We start from the raw sequence: 17,909 nt of genomic DNA on the forward strand, positions 1-17,909 counted from the left end.
CGTCCGGATGCGCTCATCCATAAGGCAACTCGCGCATTCAAATTCAGACATCCGGACGACTGTCTTCATGGTCAAGACGCGAGAGCTTCATATATGGAAATTTGGTGCATCAGATTCACCATCCGGACGACAAATGTCATGGTCTGGACACGCTAAGCCTTGATATGGAAATTGCGTGCAGCTAAAGTGCGACCGTCTGGACGATAGGGCAACACCGTCCGGACACAGCTCAATTCAGGATAGAATTTCTACGAAATTTGGAAAGCCGATCACACAGTTGTCCGTTCAGACGGTGCTAGGTATTTCAAGCCAGAAGCTCATTTGAACTTGTAGCTTATAAATAGAGGTCCCTGGGCTTGAGAATGGTAAGAGTTCGGTATTGAATTCTATAGAGCTTACAGAGTTTATTGTGAAGATTATTGTGCTGAAGTGCTCTCTTTGAAGCCGTTGCCAAGTGTTGTTGCTGTGCTGAAAATGAACCCTATCTTAGGGGTTGGCCCTAAGGTAAAGGATTCCATTGAAGACCCCTTCATGTAGGTGACTTGGTTGGGAGGCATTCGTGTTGGGTTACATGTTAGAGTTCAAGGTACGACCACTGCATAAGGGTATGCGAGTGTTACGGCTTTGTAACTAGCTTTGTCTTCTGAATAGTGGATATCCTGAGTTTGGCTGCCCTGGAGTGGTTTTTTCTCTTAACTGAGTTTCCACTTCGTCAACAAAATATCTGTCTCTTTAATTTTCGCATTGTGATATTTTGTTGCACATTATTGTACACACTTGAAAAAATTAAAAGTCTTTTAATTTTTACACATGATCTCAAAAAGTGTACCCTATCTGGGTGGCTGAATAATGGGTGTGGACGTCAAAATGTTCTTCAGGACCACAAATGCCTTCTTGAAATCCTCATCAAATACGAATGGAGCCTCCTTCACCAACAACTTGCACAAGGGCTTGGCGATCTTGCTGAAATCTAGATGAATCGGCGGTAGAATCCTGCATGGCCCACACCATACGTGGAAGTGGAAGATTGGAAATCAGATCCACCTTCACTTTGTCAGCCTCAATCCCCTAATGAGAAATGACATGCCCAAGCACAATACCTTGCTTCACCAGAAAATGGCATTTCTCCAAATTGAGTACCTGGTTCTTCTCCTTGCATTGCACCAAAACCAAAGTGAAGTGGTGCAAACACTCCACCATTTGATCAATAGATGGGAGTGGAAAATGATCCTTCTTAGTGACGGTGTTCAACTTGAGGTAGTCTATGTAAACTCTCCATCCTGACTGAATCTGAGTTGGCACCAACTCGCCATCCTTGTTTTGCACTACCATCACTCCAGCTTCCTTAGGCACAACATGAATTAGGCTCACCCACTTGCTATCAGAAATCGGATAGATGATACCTGTATCCAACAACTTTATCCCTTTTCCTCTCACAACTTCCTGCATAGCTGGGTTGAGCCTCCTCTGTGGCTCCCTTGATGGTTTGGCGTCTTCCTCCAAATGTACCTTATGCATGACGACCGAAGGGCTGATTCCTTTGATATCTTCAATGGTCCAGTCGATAGCTTCCTTGTGCTTTGTCTAGACATCCAATAACTTCTTCTCTTAAGCAGCAAGTAAATCTGAAGCTATAATCATAGGCAAAGTCTCTCCTGGACCTAGGAACTTATACTTGGCAATTGCCTGGGTGTTCACCATGGTAGAATTCTTCATGTCATTGATAGATTGGCCTGTGAGCTGCATGAAGGCCTTGAGAATGTCCTCCAAAGTAGACTGTGAAGAAGAGGCTAGGGCTTTAGTAGGTGCGCACACAGGTGCAGGATGTGCTGGACGACTCTGATTGTAAACCAGTTGATGGAATCTAGGGGGGTATTGATTATGGGCATGATGAGGTGCCCCCCCTTGAGTCATGGGTTGGTTCTGCTTCCACAAAAAATTAGGGTGGTTTCGCCACCCAGGATTGTAGGTCTCAGAGAAGGGTCCATTGGCTTGCTTCTTAAAATCATTGAAAGCGTTCACTTGTTCCATCGGAGACTCGACAAAAGTCTGCAAAGATGGACAAGTCTGTGCTAAGTGCATAGGACTAGCACAAATGGAACAACAATCACCATGGAATGTGTTGGCAGGATTGATGGACTTTCCTACTACGAGAGCATCAACCTTCTTTGTGTGAGCATCTTTCTTCATCTTCAGCTCTATGTCTTCCTTCACCTCATAGATGCCTCCTTTCTTGGGGATACGGGCAGATTTATCCTGACAACTCAAAAAATCCCACTGTTGTGAGTTATCGGACAACTAATCTAATGTCCTATAGGCTTTATCTCCCGTCAAACTCAGAAATGCTGCTCCATTCATTGACTCGATCATACTACAATTGGATTGGGCAATCCTTGGTAGAAGAACTGCACGAGTCTCCACTTCTCATATCCATGTGGAGGGCACTTTATCAACATCTCATGAAACCTCTCCCAACTTTCTGAAAAATTTCTCATCCTCCTCCTAAGTAGAAGAACTTATCTCCTTTTTGTAGTCATTCACTTTGGACATTGGGAAAAACTTATTATAGAACTTGTTCATCAGGGTCTCCCAAGTTCTCCCAAGATGTGATAAGCATGTTTGAGTCCAACCATGCCTTGGCTCTATCATGAAGAGAGAAAGGAAATAATCTGCGGTGAATCGACTCCTTAGAAAAGTTTTGGAACTTGAATGTGGCACATATGTCCTTGAACTTTTTCACATGGCTATGAGGATTTTCAAGATCTAAGCCATGGAATGAGGGTAGGAGTTGGATGACATGAAGTTTAAGATCAAAGTGGGTGGCATTGGTTGGTGGCAACACTATACATGAAGGAGAGTCCGTTGCAACGGGTGCGAACAAATCCCTAAGTGATCTAGTATAATCCACATTTTCTCCCCTAGGCTGCTCATTCTCTCCTGTAACGCCCCAAATTTGAACTTGCAAATTCATAAGCAGAAACCTCCAGTTTCCATGTGACATTTCTATATCAGAGATAAACTCTCGCAGCGGAATTTTTTTTTTCTAAAGTATTAGGAACTGATAGCATAACACGTTAGAGCTAACTGAAATACCTCGATATAGGGGCGGAGGCACGTATGTTGCATGCCCACCCCCAAAAATTTCAAAGCCCTCAATTTTTTTTAGGTTAAGCATTGGCCCCTGCAAAAATAGAATCAGGCCCCCCCTAAAAAACCTTTACTCTAACTACAAATATAATTTTTTCCTTGGTTTTTTTTTAAAATATATATATATATATATATATATATATATATATATATATATATATATATATATATATATATATATATATATATAAAACCCTGCAAGTCCACGGCAAACGCAAGGGATTTAAAAGGAAAAAAAAATAGCAATAACAAAATAGCAAATCCTCCTCAACACAGCAACCCAACCTGGCAATGTCAATCAAAAAATCAAAAAATACACTGCACAAGGAAACACCGCCAGCTGTCCATGGTCCACGTACCACTGGTCCACCAGCACTGTGGTCTACTCGTCTGTCACTCTGTGAGTTATCTGCTAGATCTCACTTCTCTGTAGGGCCGTAGGCTATTTTGCAATTTTTGCTTTAAAATTTGGGGCTTTTCTATGAACAAAAAGAAGAAGAAGAAGAAAGTGTAGAGAAAACTAGAGAAGTGAGGAAGATAAAAGGGGACGAGGAGACGGAGGACGGGAAGAGTGAACTGTGAAACTGAAGGTTGTGATTGTGATTGTGATTTTGTGAAGGCTTGATTCGCTTGAAGTACTCGTGCCTTTTTGCGTTGACAATACGTTGGGGAGAGAAAAAATATTAAAGGCAGAAAGTGAGAAGCCAAGAAGGTCCTAGAAACTAAGAAACTAGAAGTGAATACTGTGGGTCATGAGTGAATCAATGGGATATTGGGCTTAAAAAAACCACTTTTTGATAAATTGATAAATTGTGTTTGTCATTTTGTTGGATCACTTGGATGAGTGCATTGAGTGGTGCTGTCGTGGGGACCATCAACCATTGGTGGGGAGGAAATTAATTGAGAATTAAATATTGTACATTGGGGAGGGAATTAATCAATGACCTTTTTTTTAAAAAAAAAAAAAAATTAGGAATCAAATTATTTAAAATTTCAAATGTGATTATGTGATTAATATGATAAATAACCAATTAATCAAATATGTTTTGTTAGTATTTGTCTTTGAATGATAAAATTTTTTATATGTTTTTATTATTTAATTTGTTTTTTCAATATTTAGTCTAGATTGAATTCTTAAGAAACTTACAAAATACATACACAAAAAAAGGAACTAAGTACGCATTTTTTTTTTTTTAATTGTGGTCCATCACTTATTCTTCTAATTCATTATTATTTTTTATTGGTTTGCAGCATTCAGCTAGCACATTATTGTCTTTGATTTGTTTTCAAGAAATCCTTCAAACTCAAGATAACGTTGATTCACTGAAAGGTACTCATTTTTCTTATACTCTATTAATTGTGCTTAATTTATTTGTCAAATAGTTTATATTTTTTCTTGTTTGCTATTTTGATGGGTTATTTGATTTGGTTAATTATTCGTTGCTTTTTGCCTTTTTCAATTGTTAATGCTAATAAGAATTATTATAATTAAAAAATTCTAACAAAGATCTTATATTTCTAAGGGTACTTTTCGGTTAATTTATTAATTTATAATTTTTTTTTACAGATTAGAAAAATATGAGCAGACCAAAAACAATCGATTCATTCTTTAAGGGTCATTCAGAGGTTGAGAGTGATACACTTTTAAATAGACCGTTAGCAACGGATCTTAATGAGCGGCCTTTTAAATGTCCAAGAATCCTTCCTGAAGAAATTGATGCCACCATTTTGCAACGTGATCAAGGGAAACGTCCTCAAATATGGGAATATCCTATAAACTTACAAGATGAAATGCGACGTGCTTATCTTAGAGCTGGACCATGTCAACCTATTCTTTTACCTACTGAATATCCACCTTTAGGATCGGAGAATCATCCTCATCGATTTCAAGCTTCTTGGTTTTAGACATAGTCAAGTTGGTTGGAGTATTCGGAATCAAAGGATGCCATCTTTTGTAATTCATGTTACATTTTTGCTAAGAAATCAACAGGCCGTTCGAGATCAGATGCATTTAAAGTGAAAGGTTTTAGGAGTTAGAAAAAGATGAACGATGGAATGAAATGTCCTTTAATGGGGCATGTGGGGACAGATCCAAATTCACCACAGAAAATTACTGTGAAATGTTGTGAAGATCTGAAGAATTATTCACGGCATATTGTCAAGTTGATTGAAAAGCAGTCATCACAGGATATAGAGAATAATCGATTGCGGCTCAAAACCTCAATAGATAGTGTTACATGGCTAGCATTCCAAGCATGTGCATTTAGAGGTCATGATGAAAGCTCCGACTCAAAAAATCAAGGTAACTTCATTGAATTGATAAAGTTACTAGCAATTTTTAATGATAAAGTTGATGGAGTTGTGTTGACAAATGCTCCATGGAATGCCAAATATACATCACCCCAAATTCAAAAAGAAATTTTGCGTATCTTTGCAACTAAAGTGCGAGATGTGATTCGTAAAGAAATTGGGGATGCTAAATTTTGCATTCTTGTTGACGAAGCTCGGGATGAGTCAAAAAGGGAGCAAATGGCAATCATTTTGAGATTTGTTGATAAAGATGGTTTTATTCGAGAGAGATTCTTTCTTATTGGCCATGTCAAAGATCTACTGCATTAACTTTAAAAAAGAAGATATGTGATGTCCTTTCTTGTAACGACCTTAAAATTCAGACTATTCGAGGTCAGGGATATGATGGAGGTAGATGTGTGGTGAATGGAATGGGCTACAACCTTTATTTCTTAGAGAATGTCCATATGCATATTACGTGCATTGCTTTGCTCATAAGCTACAATTAGCTTTGGTTGCAGCATATAGAGAAGCAAAATCTGTTCATCAGCTCTTTGAGAATTTGAATTTTACTATCAACATTGTTGTTGGTTCTTCAAAACGCAATGATGAATTCCAATCTACTCAAGTTGCAGAGATTGAAAGTGTTAGTATTTTGGCCTCATTCTGTGTTTGGACAAAATCACTTATATGTAAAGATGCTGTAAACAGGGATTCCACTTGTCAGAGCAATTTCAGAAGACTTTGCACTGCGAAAAAGATAGAAGATTTCAGATTCCCTGTCAGCCGTCCAGCTTGCATACGTTCGGACCTTTCAGCAGCCCATCCGGACTTCCATCGTTGATCGATCAGCTTTAGATTCTTTCCAAGTTCAGAATATGGGAAGATTGATGCACCGTCCAGACGACGTGGTTTACCGTCCGGACGCACTCATACATAAGGCAAGAATCGCAATTCAAATATCACCGTCTGGACGTCAGTCAGCATTGGTCTGGACGTGCATGCATCTAATATGGAAATTGCCGATTCGACTTCAACCGTCCGGATGTCTGCCTCTCTTGGTCCGGACACACGTATAGCAGATATGGAAATTGTGTGTTGAAGAATTGCCGTCTGGATGTTCATCTCCCTTAGTCTGGACGCGCTAAGCCTTATATGGAAATTACTTGCAGCGGACGTGAGACCGTCCGAACGCAGGTCTTAAACAGGAAAGATTTTCAGCAAAATTTTGAAAAATCCTTTCGCACAGTTGTTCGTCCGGACGGCGTCCGTACATATTACAGCAGTCGCCCATTCTGCATCTCAGCCTATAAATAGAGGCCCCTGGGCATTGAGAACTGCAAGAATTCGATATTGAATTCCACAAGAGCTCAGAGAAGTTCAAGATCCCTCTGAAGCCGTTACAAGTGTGTTGCGCTATAACTGAAGTCTATCTTAGAGGTCCGCTCTAAGGTAAGGAATTCCATTGAAGACCCCTTCAAGTAGGAGACCTGGTTGGGAAGCGTTCGTGTTGGGTTACACATCAGAGAGCAAGGTACGACCACTGCATCGGGTTAATGTGAGTGTTACTATCTTGTATCTAGCTTTGTCTTCTGAATAGTAAAATTCCTGGGTTTGGCTTCCTCGGAGTGGTTTTTCTCTTGATTGAGTTTCCACTTCGTCAACAAAAATTTGTGTGTCTTTTATTTTCCACTGTGCTTAATTTTTGTTGACACTTGTTGCACACACTTTGTTTTTAGAAGTCAATTTCAATTTTCAATTGGTATTAGAGCTTGGTACACTCTGAGAAGATTAAATTTCTTGAGTGTTATTTCTTTGACTTCTATAATGTCTAATTTGAGTATGCATAAAGTTGCTTCTATTTCTCATGATATGTCTGTTCATAGAACCATGTTTGTTAAGCCTATTATGTCTCATACTCAATCTATCTGTGGGAGTAAATGGGTAAATTAGTCTATACCTACATGTCATCACTGTGGTGTTACTGGTCATATACGCCCTAATTGTTTCCAGATTAGGTCCCAAAAACCTAGGAACAACACTCTTGCCACTAAAAAAGATGAACCAGGTTTTGCAGAACAAGTCAAAATGTTAAGTGATCAAGTTAATCTCATTAGTGGGAAGTTAGCATGCCTCACCCCTAATGAGCAAAGATCTGTCCTGGTAAATAATCATAAGAAAACTTCCAAACAAGTCTGGGTCAAAAAGGAAGATAATTTGTGTTTAGTTTCTCATACTGCACTGAAAATTCTTTATACTTGTTTGTGGTATTTGGATAGTGGTTGTTCTAAGCACATGACAGGTGACAAGACGTTACTGAAAGAAGTTCAGATGGGCAAAGGTGGACAGATCACCTATGGAGATGGGAGTCAATCCAAAGTTATTGGAAAAGGAATCATTGATATTCCAGGTCTCGGGGCATCCCTGGAAGCTTTGTACGTAGAAAGGCTCAAGGCAAATCTTCTCAGCATTAGCCAATTTTGTGACAATGACTTAGTGGTGCAACTCTCCAAAATGGAATGCAATCTATTTGACAGCAGTGGTAGATGGCTTATGGGGGGAGAAAAAACTGCTGACAACTGTTATGGTCTTCCTGGTCTCACTACAGATCCTCAGATCTTCTGCAATAAAGCAACCATAGATGACAGTGAGCTGTGGCATCGAAGGTTAGGACATTTAAATTTCTCCGATATGTTAAAAATTGCTGGCAGAGAAATTGTTAAAGATCTACCCAAAATGGAGAAGACTGGGAAAAGAATCTGTGGTGCTTGTTAACTGGGGAAACAGATTTGGGCAGCCCATAAAAAGACCTCAGGTATTCATACTTCAAAAAATTTAGAATTGCTGCACATGGATCTCATGGGTCCCACTAGAACTGCTAGTCTAGGTGGGAAAAGATATATTCTAGTTATTATGGATGATTTCTCTTGATACTCTTGGGCTATCCCCCTTCGGGAAAAATTTGATGCTTTTGATGTAGCTCAACATTTATTCAAGAAGATTCAAGTTGAGCAAAACTGCCAGATTATGAGAATCCGCAATGATCATGGAAGAGAATTTGAAAATTCCAAATTCGAAGAATTCTGTCTCTTATACAGAATCAAGCAGGAATTTTCCTCTCCTATCACTCCTCAGCAAAATGGAGTTGTTGAAAGAAAGAACAGGGTTATTTAGGAGATGGCTCGTGTGATGATCCACTCAAGGAATCTTGGTCAACATTTCTGGGGAGAAGCAGTTAATACTGCATGCCACATTATCAACAGAGTATACTTGATGCCTGAAACAAACAAAACTTCCTATGAAATTTGGTGAGGTAAGAAACCCACTGTAAAGTATTTCAAAACTTTTGGAAGTAAATGCTATACCCTTCGTGACAGGGAGAATCTTGGGAAGTTTGATTCCAAGAGTGATGAAGGTATATTCCTAGGATACTCCACAAACAGTCGTGCCTACAAGGTCTTCAATAAAAGGACAGAGACTGTGATGGAATCCATAAATGTGGTTGTTGATGATGAAGAAGATGAGAGACCAAGCAGCAGCGAAGAAAGTCAGCTAAATACAGTGGAGCCAGCTCAAGCTGATTGTACTAAGTCTTCTCCGAACATGTCTCTAGAGAAATCTCCCTCTCCCACAGCTTCAGACACCACCTCTTGTACTTCCGAAGATGAGGATATTTCTGCTAATCAGCCTAAGCAAGCATGGGTAAAGCACAATCATCCTCTTCAGTAGCTCCTCGGAACCATAAATGAAGGGCGTAGGCTAAGAAGCAGGGTCATTCAGCCCAATAGTGAAGTAGCCAATCAAGTTTCCTACAGCTGCTACCTTGCTCAGTCAGAACCCAAGAAAGTTGATGAAGCTCTACAGGATGAAGAATGGGTGTCTGCCATGCATGATGAGCTCCATCAATTCACTAGAAATGATGTTTGGACCTTGGTTCCTGTCCTGCTGAACATAACATCATTGGCACTAAGTGGATCTTCAAGAATAAAACAGATGAGCATGGCACTGTGGTTAGGAATAAAGCTCGCCTTGTTGCCCAGGGATATACTCAGATAGAGGGAATAGACTTCGATGAAACCTTTGCTCCAGTTGCCAGGTAAGAATCCATCAGAATTTTGCTCTCCATTGCTTGTCATCTTGGGTTCAAGCTATACCAGATGGATGTTGTTAGTATTTTGGCCTCATTCTGTGTTTGGACAAAATCAATTAAGGGTAAAGATGCTGTAAACAGACATTCAACTATTCAGAGTCTGCAAGTCAGAAGAATTCAAGTTCCCTGTCAGCCGTTCGGACGATCGAGCCATCCCGTCCGGACGCCCATCTATCCACTGTTCCATCCGTCCGGACGACGTGTCATCCAGTCCGGACGCCAGACAGACCAGCATCATCCGTCCGGACGAAGATTCCATCCGGACCCCATACTGTATCGACAAGTTTTTGTGCCAGCTTGCATCCGTCCGGACGTTTCAGCAGCACGTCCAGACGCCTCCCAGTACTCGATCAGTTTCTGATTTCTTTCCAAGTTCCAAGAAAGGGAAGATCAATCAACCGTCCGGACGATGTGGTATCCCGTCCGGACGCACGCCTCCGTAAGGCAAGAATCACAATTCAAATATGACTGTCCGGACGTCTGACAACTGTGGTCCAAATGCGCGTCCATCAAAGAAGGAAATTGCCGATTCGACTTCAACCGTCTGGACGACTGCCTATCATGGTTCGGACGCGCGCATTACCGATATGGAAATTGCGTGTTGAAGAATAGCCATCCGGACGCTCATCCCCCAAGGTCCGGACGCATGCATTACCGATATGGAAATTGCGTGTTGAAGAACAGCCGTCTGGACGCTCATCCCCCATGGTCCAGACGCTAGAGAGCCTTATAAGGAAATTACTTGCAGTGGACGTGCGACCATCCGAACGATGTGCCATCCCGTCCGGACGATGTCCTTAAACAAGAAAGATTTCTCCGTGAATTTTTCAGAAAATCTTGTCGCACAGTTGTCCGTCCGGATGGCCTATGTCCACCGTCTGGACGATGCCCAGGTATATTTTTCCTGACGCTCATTTGAGCCCCCAGCCTATAAATAGAGGCCCCTGGGCACTGAGAACTGCAAGAATTCGGTGTGAATTCCATTAGAGCTCAGAGAAGTCATCAATCCCTCTGAAGCCGTTTTACAAGTGTGTTGTGCTATAAATCGAAGTCTATCTTAGAGGTCGGCTCTAAGGTAAGGAGTTCCATTGAAGACCCCTTCAGGTAGGAGAACCTGGTTGGGAAGCGTTCATGTTGGGTTACACGTCAGAGATCAAGGTACGACCACTACATCGGTACATGTGAGTGTTACTGTCTTGTATCTAGCTATGTCTTCTAAATAGTGAAATTCCTGGGTTTCGCTGCCCCGGAGTGGTTTTTCTCTTAACTGAGTTTCCACTTCGTCAACAAAAAATCTGTGTGTCATTTACTTTCCGCTGTACTTTAATTTTTGTTGACACTTATGCACACACTTTATTTTTAGAAGTCATTTCAGTTTTTCAGATGTAAAGAGTGCTTTTCTGAACGGTATTCTTCAAGAAGAAGTTTATGTAGAACAACCAAAGGGCTTTCAAGACCCTCATCGCCCCCATCATGTGTACAAACTGAAGAAGGCATTATATGGGCTTAAGCAGGCCCCTTGAGCATGGTATGAGCGTCTCACCACTTATCTCCTGGCTAAAGGGTTCACAAGGGGACAAGCTATTCGAACCCTGTTTATCAGGCAACAAGGTACTCACAAACTCATCTCTCAAATTTATGTAGATGAGATCATTTTTGGAGCTACTTTAGACTCTCTTGCCCATGAGTTCTCTGAGGAAATGAAGCAGGAATTTGAAATGAGCATGATTGGTGAGCTGAACTACTTCCTTAGCCTTCAAGTTAAGTAAACTGCTGAAGGCATCATCATCTCTCAGTCTAAGTGTGCTAAGGATCTGGTCAAACGAGTTGGTTTGGATGGAAAGAGTCGTGCTCGCACTCCCATGAGCACCAGTGTCAAGATTAGCAGTGATCTTTCAGGAAAATCTATTGATCCATCCTTTTACAGGAGCATGATAGGGAGTCTTCTGTATCTTACAACCAGCAGATCAGACATTGCTTTCAGTGTGGGAGTTTGTGCTCGCTTTCAAGCAAATCCGAAGGAATCACATCTCACTGCAGTCAAGCGTATCATCAGTTATGTCAATGATACCCTTCTCTATGGTATTTGGTATTCTAGAGAAACAAATCTTGTGGTTGCAGGATACTCTGATGCAAACTGGGCTGGAAATGCTGATGATAGAAAGAGCACTTCAGGAGGATGTTTTTATGTGGGGAACAATCTTATAGCTTGGATAAGCAAGAAACAAGCTTCTATATCCCTCTCCACTGCTGAGGCTAAGTATATTGCTGCTGGTAGCTGCTGTACCCAATTACTGTGGATGAAGACAATGCTGGGGGACTACAGATTCTCTCAAGATACTATGATTATCAACTGTTATAATACTAGTGCTATCAATATTTCCAAGAACCCCGTTCAGCATTCTCGGACCAAGCACATCGACATCAGACATCACTTCTTACGTGATCTTGTGGAATCCGAGGTAGTCTCACTCTCATTCATCCCCACTGAAAACCAATTGGCTGATATTCTTACCAAACCTCTAGATAGTAGCAGGTTTGAGTCCCTTCGAAAAGCCATTGGTGTGTGTGCCATGTCCTAGACATGATGTTCCATGCTGGGATAAGCTTCTTGCCAACATGATGTTGTAATAAAAAAATTAAAAAAAAAAAATTAAAAAAAAAAAAAAATTTGTAGCAGGTTGGTACCTTCTAAAGTATGTCAGCTCTCTCATGCATTTCTTTCTTGGATTATTAGTTCACTATGCATTGATGAATTTTTCTTACATATGGTTGAAAACACAATTCTGACATATGCAAAGGTTTTCTGCTCACTTGTTTTGATTGATAGCTTATTTTCCTCATGCGATGAAAAATGTGCACTATCTCCGACTTCCCTATAAGGTACGTCTTTCCTTCTCTGACCTGTTGTTTCTAGAAATTCTGGATAAGAGAAGAAGTTTTTGTTAAGATGACCAAATTGACCACATATTAGTTGAACCTAGCACCCATAAACTCTGGCATTCCCTTTAGTTTGCAGCACCGTAAGAAACAAGCAGTTAATCATATGATTTGTGTTTTTATAGTCACTACTTATGTGCTACATTTGCTTTATGCCTTGCCCTCTACGTGGAAGTAAAACATTTACGTTGTCCTTCATGGTACAAGTAAATCATTTAGGTGCTGCATCTCAGGGGGAGTGTATCAGATGAGGGTGGTTAGGCCCTAGTGAGGTTTGACTTTTGGTCTGTCTTCCATTTATTTTCTCTCCTGTCTAAGAAAATCTAGTTGCTATTGGTCAAAATATTGAAAGTTATACCTTATGGGAAAAGGTCTCCACACACCTACACATTGCATGAGCAATAGTGCTACTTTCGTTACTCGAGTTGCAAGGGAATCTGTGCCTATCTTATTCTTGTCTATCAACTATATGTTTGTATAATTTTGACATGCCTTGTGTCTAATTTCTCAAGACAGGGATACATGCATGAGCTCTTATACTTGTGAAGGACCTATCCATGCTGTTTTTCTTCTTCTTCCATTCAGCTTGATGCTTTCTTCCCTTTTGTTTGTAAAACTGGTTGACTTATATTACTCTATTTCCCGGGTCCTTCTGAGACCGTTAGGGAGAGTAATTTTCATGATAGTTGGTTTTTATTACTCTGTTTTACCCTTTGTCCCTTTATGACAAAAAGGGGGAGTAATTATTATTTTTGGACCGGGAATGTATTTCCAAACCGGTCAAGTGAGTTTTGTCCCAGAATGGCCAAATGGGGAGTTTGTTAGTATTTTGGCCTCATCCTGTGTTTGGACAAAATCACTTAAGTGTAAAGATGCTGTAAACATGGATTCCACATGTCAGAGCATTTTCAGAAGACTCTGCACTACGAAAAAGATAGATGATTTCAGATTCCCTATCAGCCGTTCGGACGACGTGTCATCTCATCCGGACGCCCATCTGTCCACTGTTCCATCCGTCCGGATGACGTGTTCATCCCGACCGGATGCCAGACAGACCAACATCATCCGTCCGGACGACATATCTTTTCCGTCCAGACCCTCCACTGAGTCGAGAAGTTTCTGTTTAGCTTGCATCCATCCGGACCTCTCAACAGCCCGTCCAGATGTCCATCAGTGATCGATTAGCTTCAGATTCTTTCCAAGTTCAGAATATGGGAAGATTGATACACCGTTCGGACGACGTGGTTTACCCTCCTGACACACTCATACATAAGGTAAGAATCGCAATTCAAATATCACCGTCCGGACGTCAGTCAGCATTGGTTCGGACACGCATGCATCTAATATGGAAATTGCATGTTGAAGAATTGCCGTCCGGACGTTCATTCCCCTTGGTCCGGACGCGTTAAGCCTTATATGGAAATTACTTGCAGCGGACGTGCGATTGTCCGGATGTCAATGTCTCACCGTCCAGATGCAGGTCTTAAACAGGAAACATTTTCAGCGAAATTTTCAAAAAATCCTGTCGTACAGTTGTCCGTCCGGACTGCCCAGGTTCACCGTCCGGACTGTGTCCGTACATATTACAGCAGTCGCCCATTTTGCACCTCAGCCTATAAATAGAGGCCCCTGGGAATTGAGAACTGCAAGAATTCGGTATTGAATTCCACAAGAGCTCAGAGAAGTTCAAGATCCTTCTGAAGCTGTTACAAGTGTGCTGCGCTACAACTGAAGTCTATCTTAGAGGTCGGCTTTAAGGTAAGGAATTCCATTGAATACCCCTTCAGGTAGGAGACCTGGTTGGGAAGCGTTCGTGTTGGGTTACACGTAGAGAGCAAGGTACGACCACTGCATCGGGTTAATGTGAGTGTTACTATCTTGTATCTAGCTTTGTCTTCTGAATAGTGGAATTCCTGGGTTTGGCTGCCCCGGAGTGGTTTTTCTCTTGATTGAGTTCCACTTCATCAACAAAAATCTGTGTCTTTTATTTTCCGCTGTGCTTAATTTTTGTTGACACTTGTTGCACACACTTTGTTTTTAGAAGTCAATTTCAATTTTCAGAAAGTATGATTGCTTCTAATGAAATTGAGACTGGAAGGGGCGCAAACCAAATTGGTACTTTGCAACGACTTATAGATACTTGATGGTCTTCTCATTTTGATTCTATTTGTAGCATGATAAGAATGTTTCGTGCAACTTGTTCAGTTCTTGATACTATCTCAAAGGTGGGAACCAACTATTCTCAACGTGGTGACGCTGAAGCGGCTTATATGGTATTAACATCATTTGAATTTGTTTTGATATTGCATTTGATGAAAGAGATTATGGGATTTACTAATTGTCTTTGTCAAGCTTTGCAACAAAATTCTCAAGACATTTTAAATGCCATGAAAGTGGTTTCAACTACAAAATCACTTCTTTAGAATTTGAGAAATGAAGAGTGGGAGTCTTTGCTTCATACGGTTAAATCATTTTGTGAAAAAAATGAAATTGATGTTCCTGATTTGAATGCTCGTTACATTAGAGCTCGAGGTAGATCATGTCCCCAAAATGAAGAATCTTTCATGACAATTGTAAAACCCCGTATTTTAAGATATTAAATAAAATATCTTAAAATATGATTTAAGACCTAATAGTATAAATAGAATAAATATGGAATATTTATTAGATAAATATTCATTAATCTTTTTATTCATCAATTTTAAGTATAAATGTTTATAAGATTAAATATTTACTAGAAGTATAATAATGGGTCTAATTTATTAAAGAGATTTAAATAAAATAAAATTCGGATGAACAGTATGTCGATCGATCAACCAAAATAGTCGATCAACCCACTTCGACATGAATAGTATGTGGATCAATCGACAATTTTGGGGGATCGATTGACATACTGTTCATCCGAATTTTATTTTATTTAAATCTCTTTAATAAATTAGACCCATTATTATACTTCTAGTAAATATTTAATCTTATAAACATTTATACTTAAAAATTGATGAATAAAAAGATTGATGAAGATTTACCTAATAAATATTCATATTTATTCTATTTATATTATTAGGTCTTAAATCATATTTTAAGATATTTTATTTAATATCTTAAAATACGGGGTATTACATCCCTCCCCCCTTAACAGAATTTCGTCCTCGAAATTCATAAACCTAATATCATACAAAGTTTATATTAAGGGAAGATTCAAAATTGCTAAATCTTAAGTCTAGTGATACAAATTTTAAGCGTAAGATTTAATATTAATCTATGGGTTATTCTAACTCTGATCATTACGAGAGGGAAAACGACATAAGAATATAATGTAGTTGGACCAATTTTATATGTCGAGGTTATGCTCAAGCGAAAATAGGAAATTATGTTAAGGTTTAAAGTTTAGAAATGAGAATAAAGTTAAAAGGTATTTTTAGTAAATTATATTAATCTATTATTCTTTATATTAAATTATATTGCAGAGAATATTTATTTGTAAATGCTTTCCTGAAGCCAGAAGAATTACTGTGAGTATTTCTTACTCACTGAGGATGATACGTGTGGTTTAGTCTTTAATAACAAGTGATTGCTGTTTTATTTAAATGTATGCAAATGGTTTGGCATTTCATATGTTTATCATGTTTTGGTTGGAATTATGCGTATGATGTTGTTTACATGATAAAGTTATGAGTTATGAATGGGTTAATAAAAAGACCGGAGGTTTAGGTACCAAGGCGTCAGTGATTGAGGAGACCAACGGATGAACTGAGGTTTACGTACCAAGGCGTCAAGCAATTGACTAAGACCAACGGGTAAACCGAAGTTTAGGTACCAAGGCATCAAATCACTGATAAGACCGACAGATAAACCAAAGGTTGAAGGAATAATGATAATAAGCTGGCAGGCACAAGGCCCACAGAGGGAGCACAAGTCTCCATAAAGATGATAAGCTGGCGGGCACAAGGCCCACAGTGGGAGCACAAGGCCCCGTAGTAGACTGGCGAGCACAAGGCTCACAGTCGGACACAAGGCCCTAAGAACCAGTAAGCAAGTATATGACTTAAGTAAATAAAGAGTTAAAGCAGATAAATGAATGTGATTAAATGTATGTGGATATAACTGTCATCATTTGATTGCATTGCATATGGTTAAATAAATCAGTGTATCACTGTGGTCGAGGACCGTTGACTCACTCGGCCACAGCATGAGATTGTGGTGTTAACCAAAATCACATGCGAGTTTTTGCAAGAATAAAGGAAGTAGCTTAAAGACGAGACTTTTAGCATATAATCGTTATTTGGAGAAAACAGTAGTTATGTGTTTATTAAGTGCCGCATGTGGCACATATGTTATTATTTTGAATGTAATTATTATATCAGAACAAAATGTTATTATTTTTATAATGTGGTTATTTAGTCGGCTCTAATGTGTCATTGTTAAAGAAAAGTTATATTCCGCTGCTAATTTATAACTCTGATGAGTTAGTAATGTCACGTGGAAATCGAAAAAAAATTTACTTACGCTTTTTGTAAAAGCGGGGCGTTACAACAATGGAGCATCATTTTAGAATTGATGTGTTTATTGCTGCAATAGACTTCCAATTGTAAGAACTGGATAATAGATTTAGTGTGCATGCAGTGGAACTTCTTCGTCTTAGTGTCGCTTTAAGCCCTCTAGATGCATACAAATCATTTAAGATCGATGATATATTCAGATTAATTGAGAAGTTCTATCCTCAAGATTTTACTGAGCAAGAGAAAGTCATTTTGAGATTTCAATTGGATCATTATAAGCTTGATGTGCCAAAACATTCAGATTTTCAGAATATGTCCACTTTATCTGAGTTGTGCAGAGGATTAGCAATTTCAGGAAAATCGAAGATTTATAATTTGATTGACTGTTTGATTCGTCTAGTGTTGACTCTCCATGTTTCTACCGCTACTACTGAACGAGCCTTTTCTACCATGAAACTTGTAAAAACTAGATTATGTAGTAGAATGGAAGATGAGTTTCTAGCAGATAATTTGTTAGTTTATATCGAGAAAGAAATTGCTAAGGATTTCACGAGAGAGATGATAATGGATGAATTTTATTCCATAAAAGACCGGCGACGTTGAGTTCAATTCGAATGAGATATGAAGTTCTTTTTTGGATTTTTTTTTGTACATTTCTATAGCAAACTAGAACGCTTTTGTATTCGGAAGAAAAGTTATTTTTAAATATGATTTTATAGACATGTAACTTTTGTATACAATTATAACTTATGATTTAGTACGAAGTTAAGTTTAACTGTTTAAGACTTGTTTTCTTTTATTTTACAAGCGGGTTCACATATAGAAGGGCTATATATACATATTTATTTATTTAGGTTCGGGCCCCCCACCAATTAATTCCTGGC

At 39.4% G+C, this 17,909-nt stretch overlaps 2 protein-coding genes across 2 annotated transcripts; one reads left to right on the forward strand and one right to left on the reverse strand.

Annotated features, from left to right (window-relative positions):
* Window positions 1-970: 970 nt before the first annotated feature.
* Window positions 971-1,518, reverse strand: LOC133853886 (uncharacterized). The gene is made up of 2 exons (XM_062289906.1): window positions 1,101-1,518; window positions 971-993 (listed from the first exon to the last, which is right to left on the reverse strand). Exons 1-2 carry the CDS (start codon window positions 1,516-1,518, stop codon window positions 971-973), a joined length of 441 nt encoding a protein of 146 aa, XP_062145890.1.
* A 3,672-nt stretch (window positions 1,519-5,190) lies between these two features.
* On the forward strand, window positions 5,191-17,628 carry LOC133853887 (uncharacterized). The gene is made up of 6 exons (XM_062289907.1): window positions 5,191-5,710; window positions 5,958-6,082; window positions 7,450-7,559; window positions 11,514-11,668; window positions 11,795-11,869; window positions 17,150-17,628. Exons 1-6 carry the CDS (start codon window positions 5,191-5,193, stop codon window positions 17,626-17,628), a joined length of 1,464 nt encoding a protein of 487 aa, XP_062145891.1.
* The last annotated feature ends 281 nt before the right edge of the window (window positions 17,629-17,909 follow it).

This window comes from Alnus glutinosa, chromosome 13 (genome assembly GCF_958979055.1).
Source record: "Alnus glutinosa chromosome 13, dhAlnGlut1.1, whole genome shotgun sequence".
In the NCBI taxonomy this organism is placed as follows: Eukaryota; Viridiplantae; Streptophyta; class Magnoliopsida; order Fagales; family Betulaceae; genus Alnus; species Alnus glutinosa.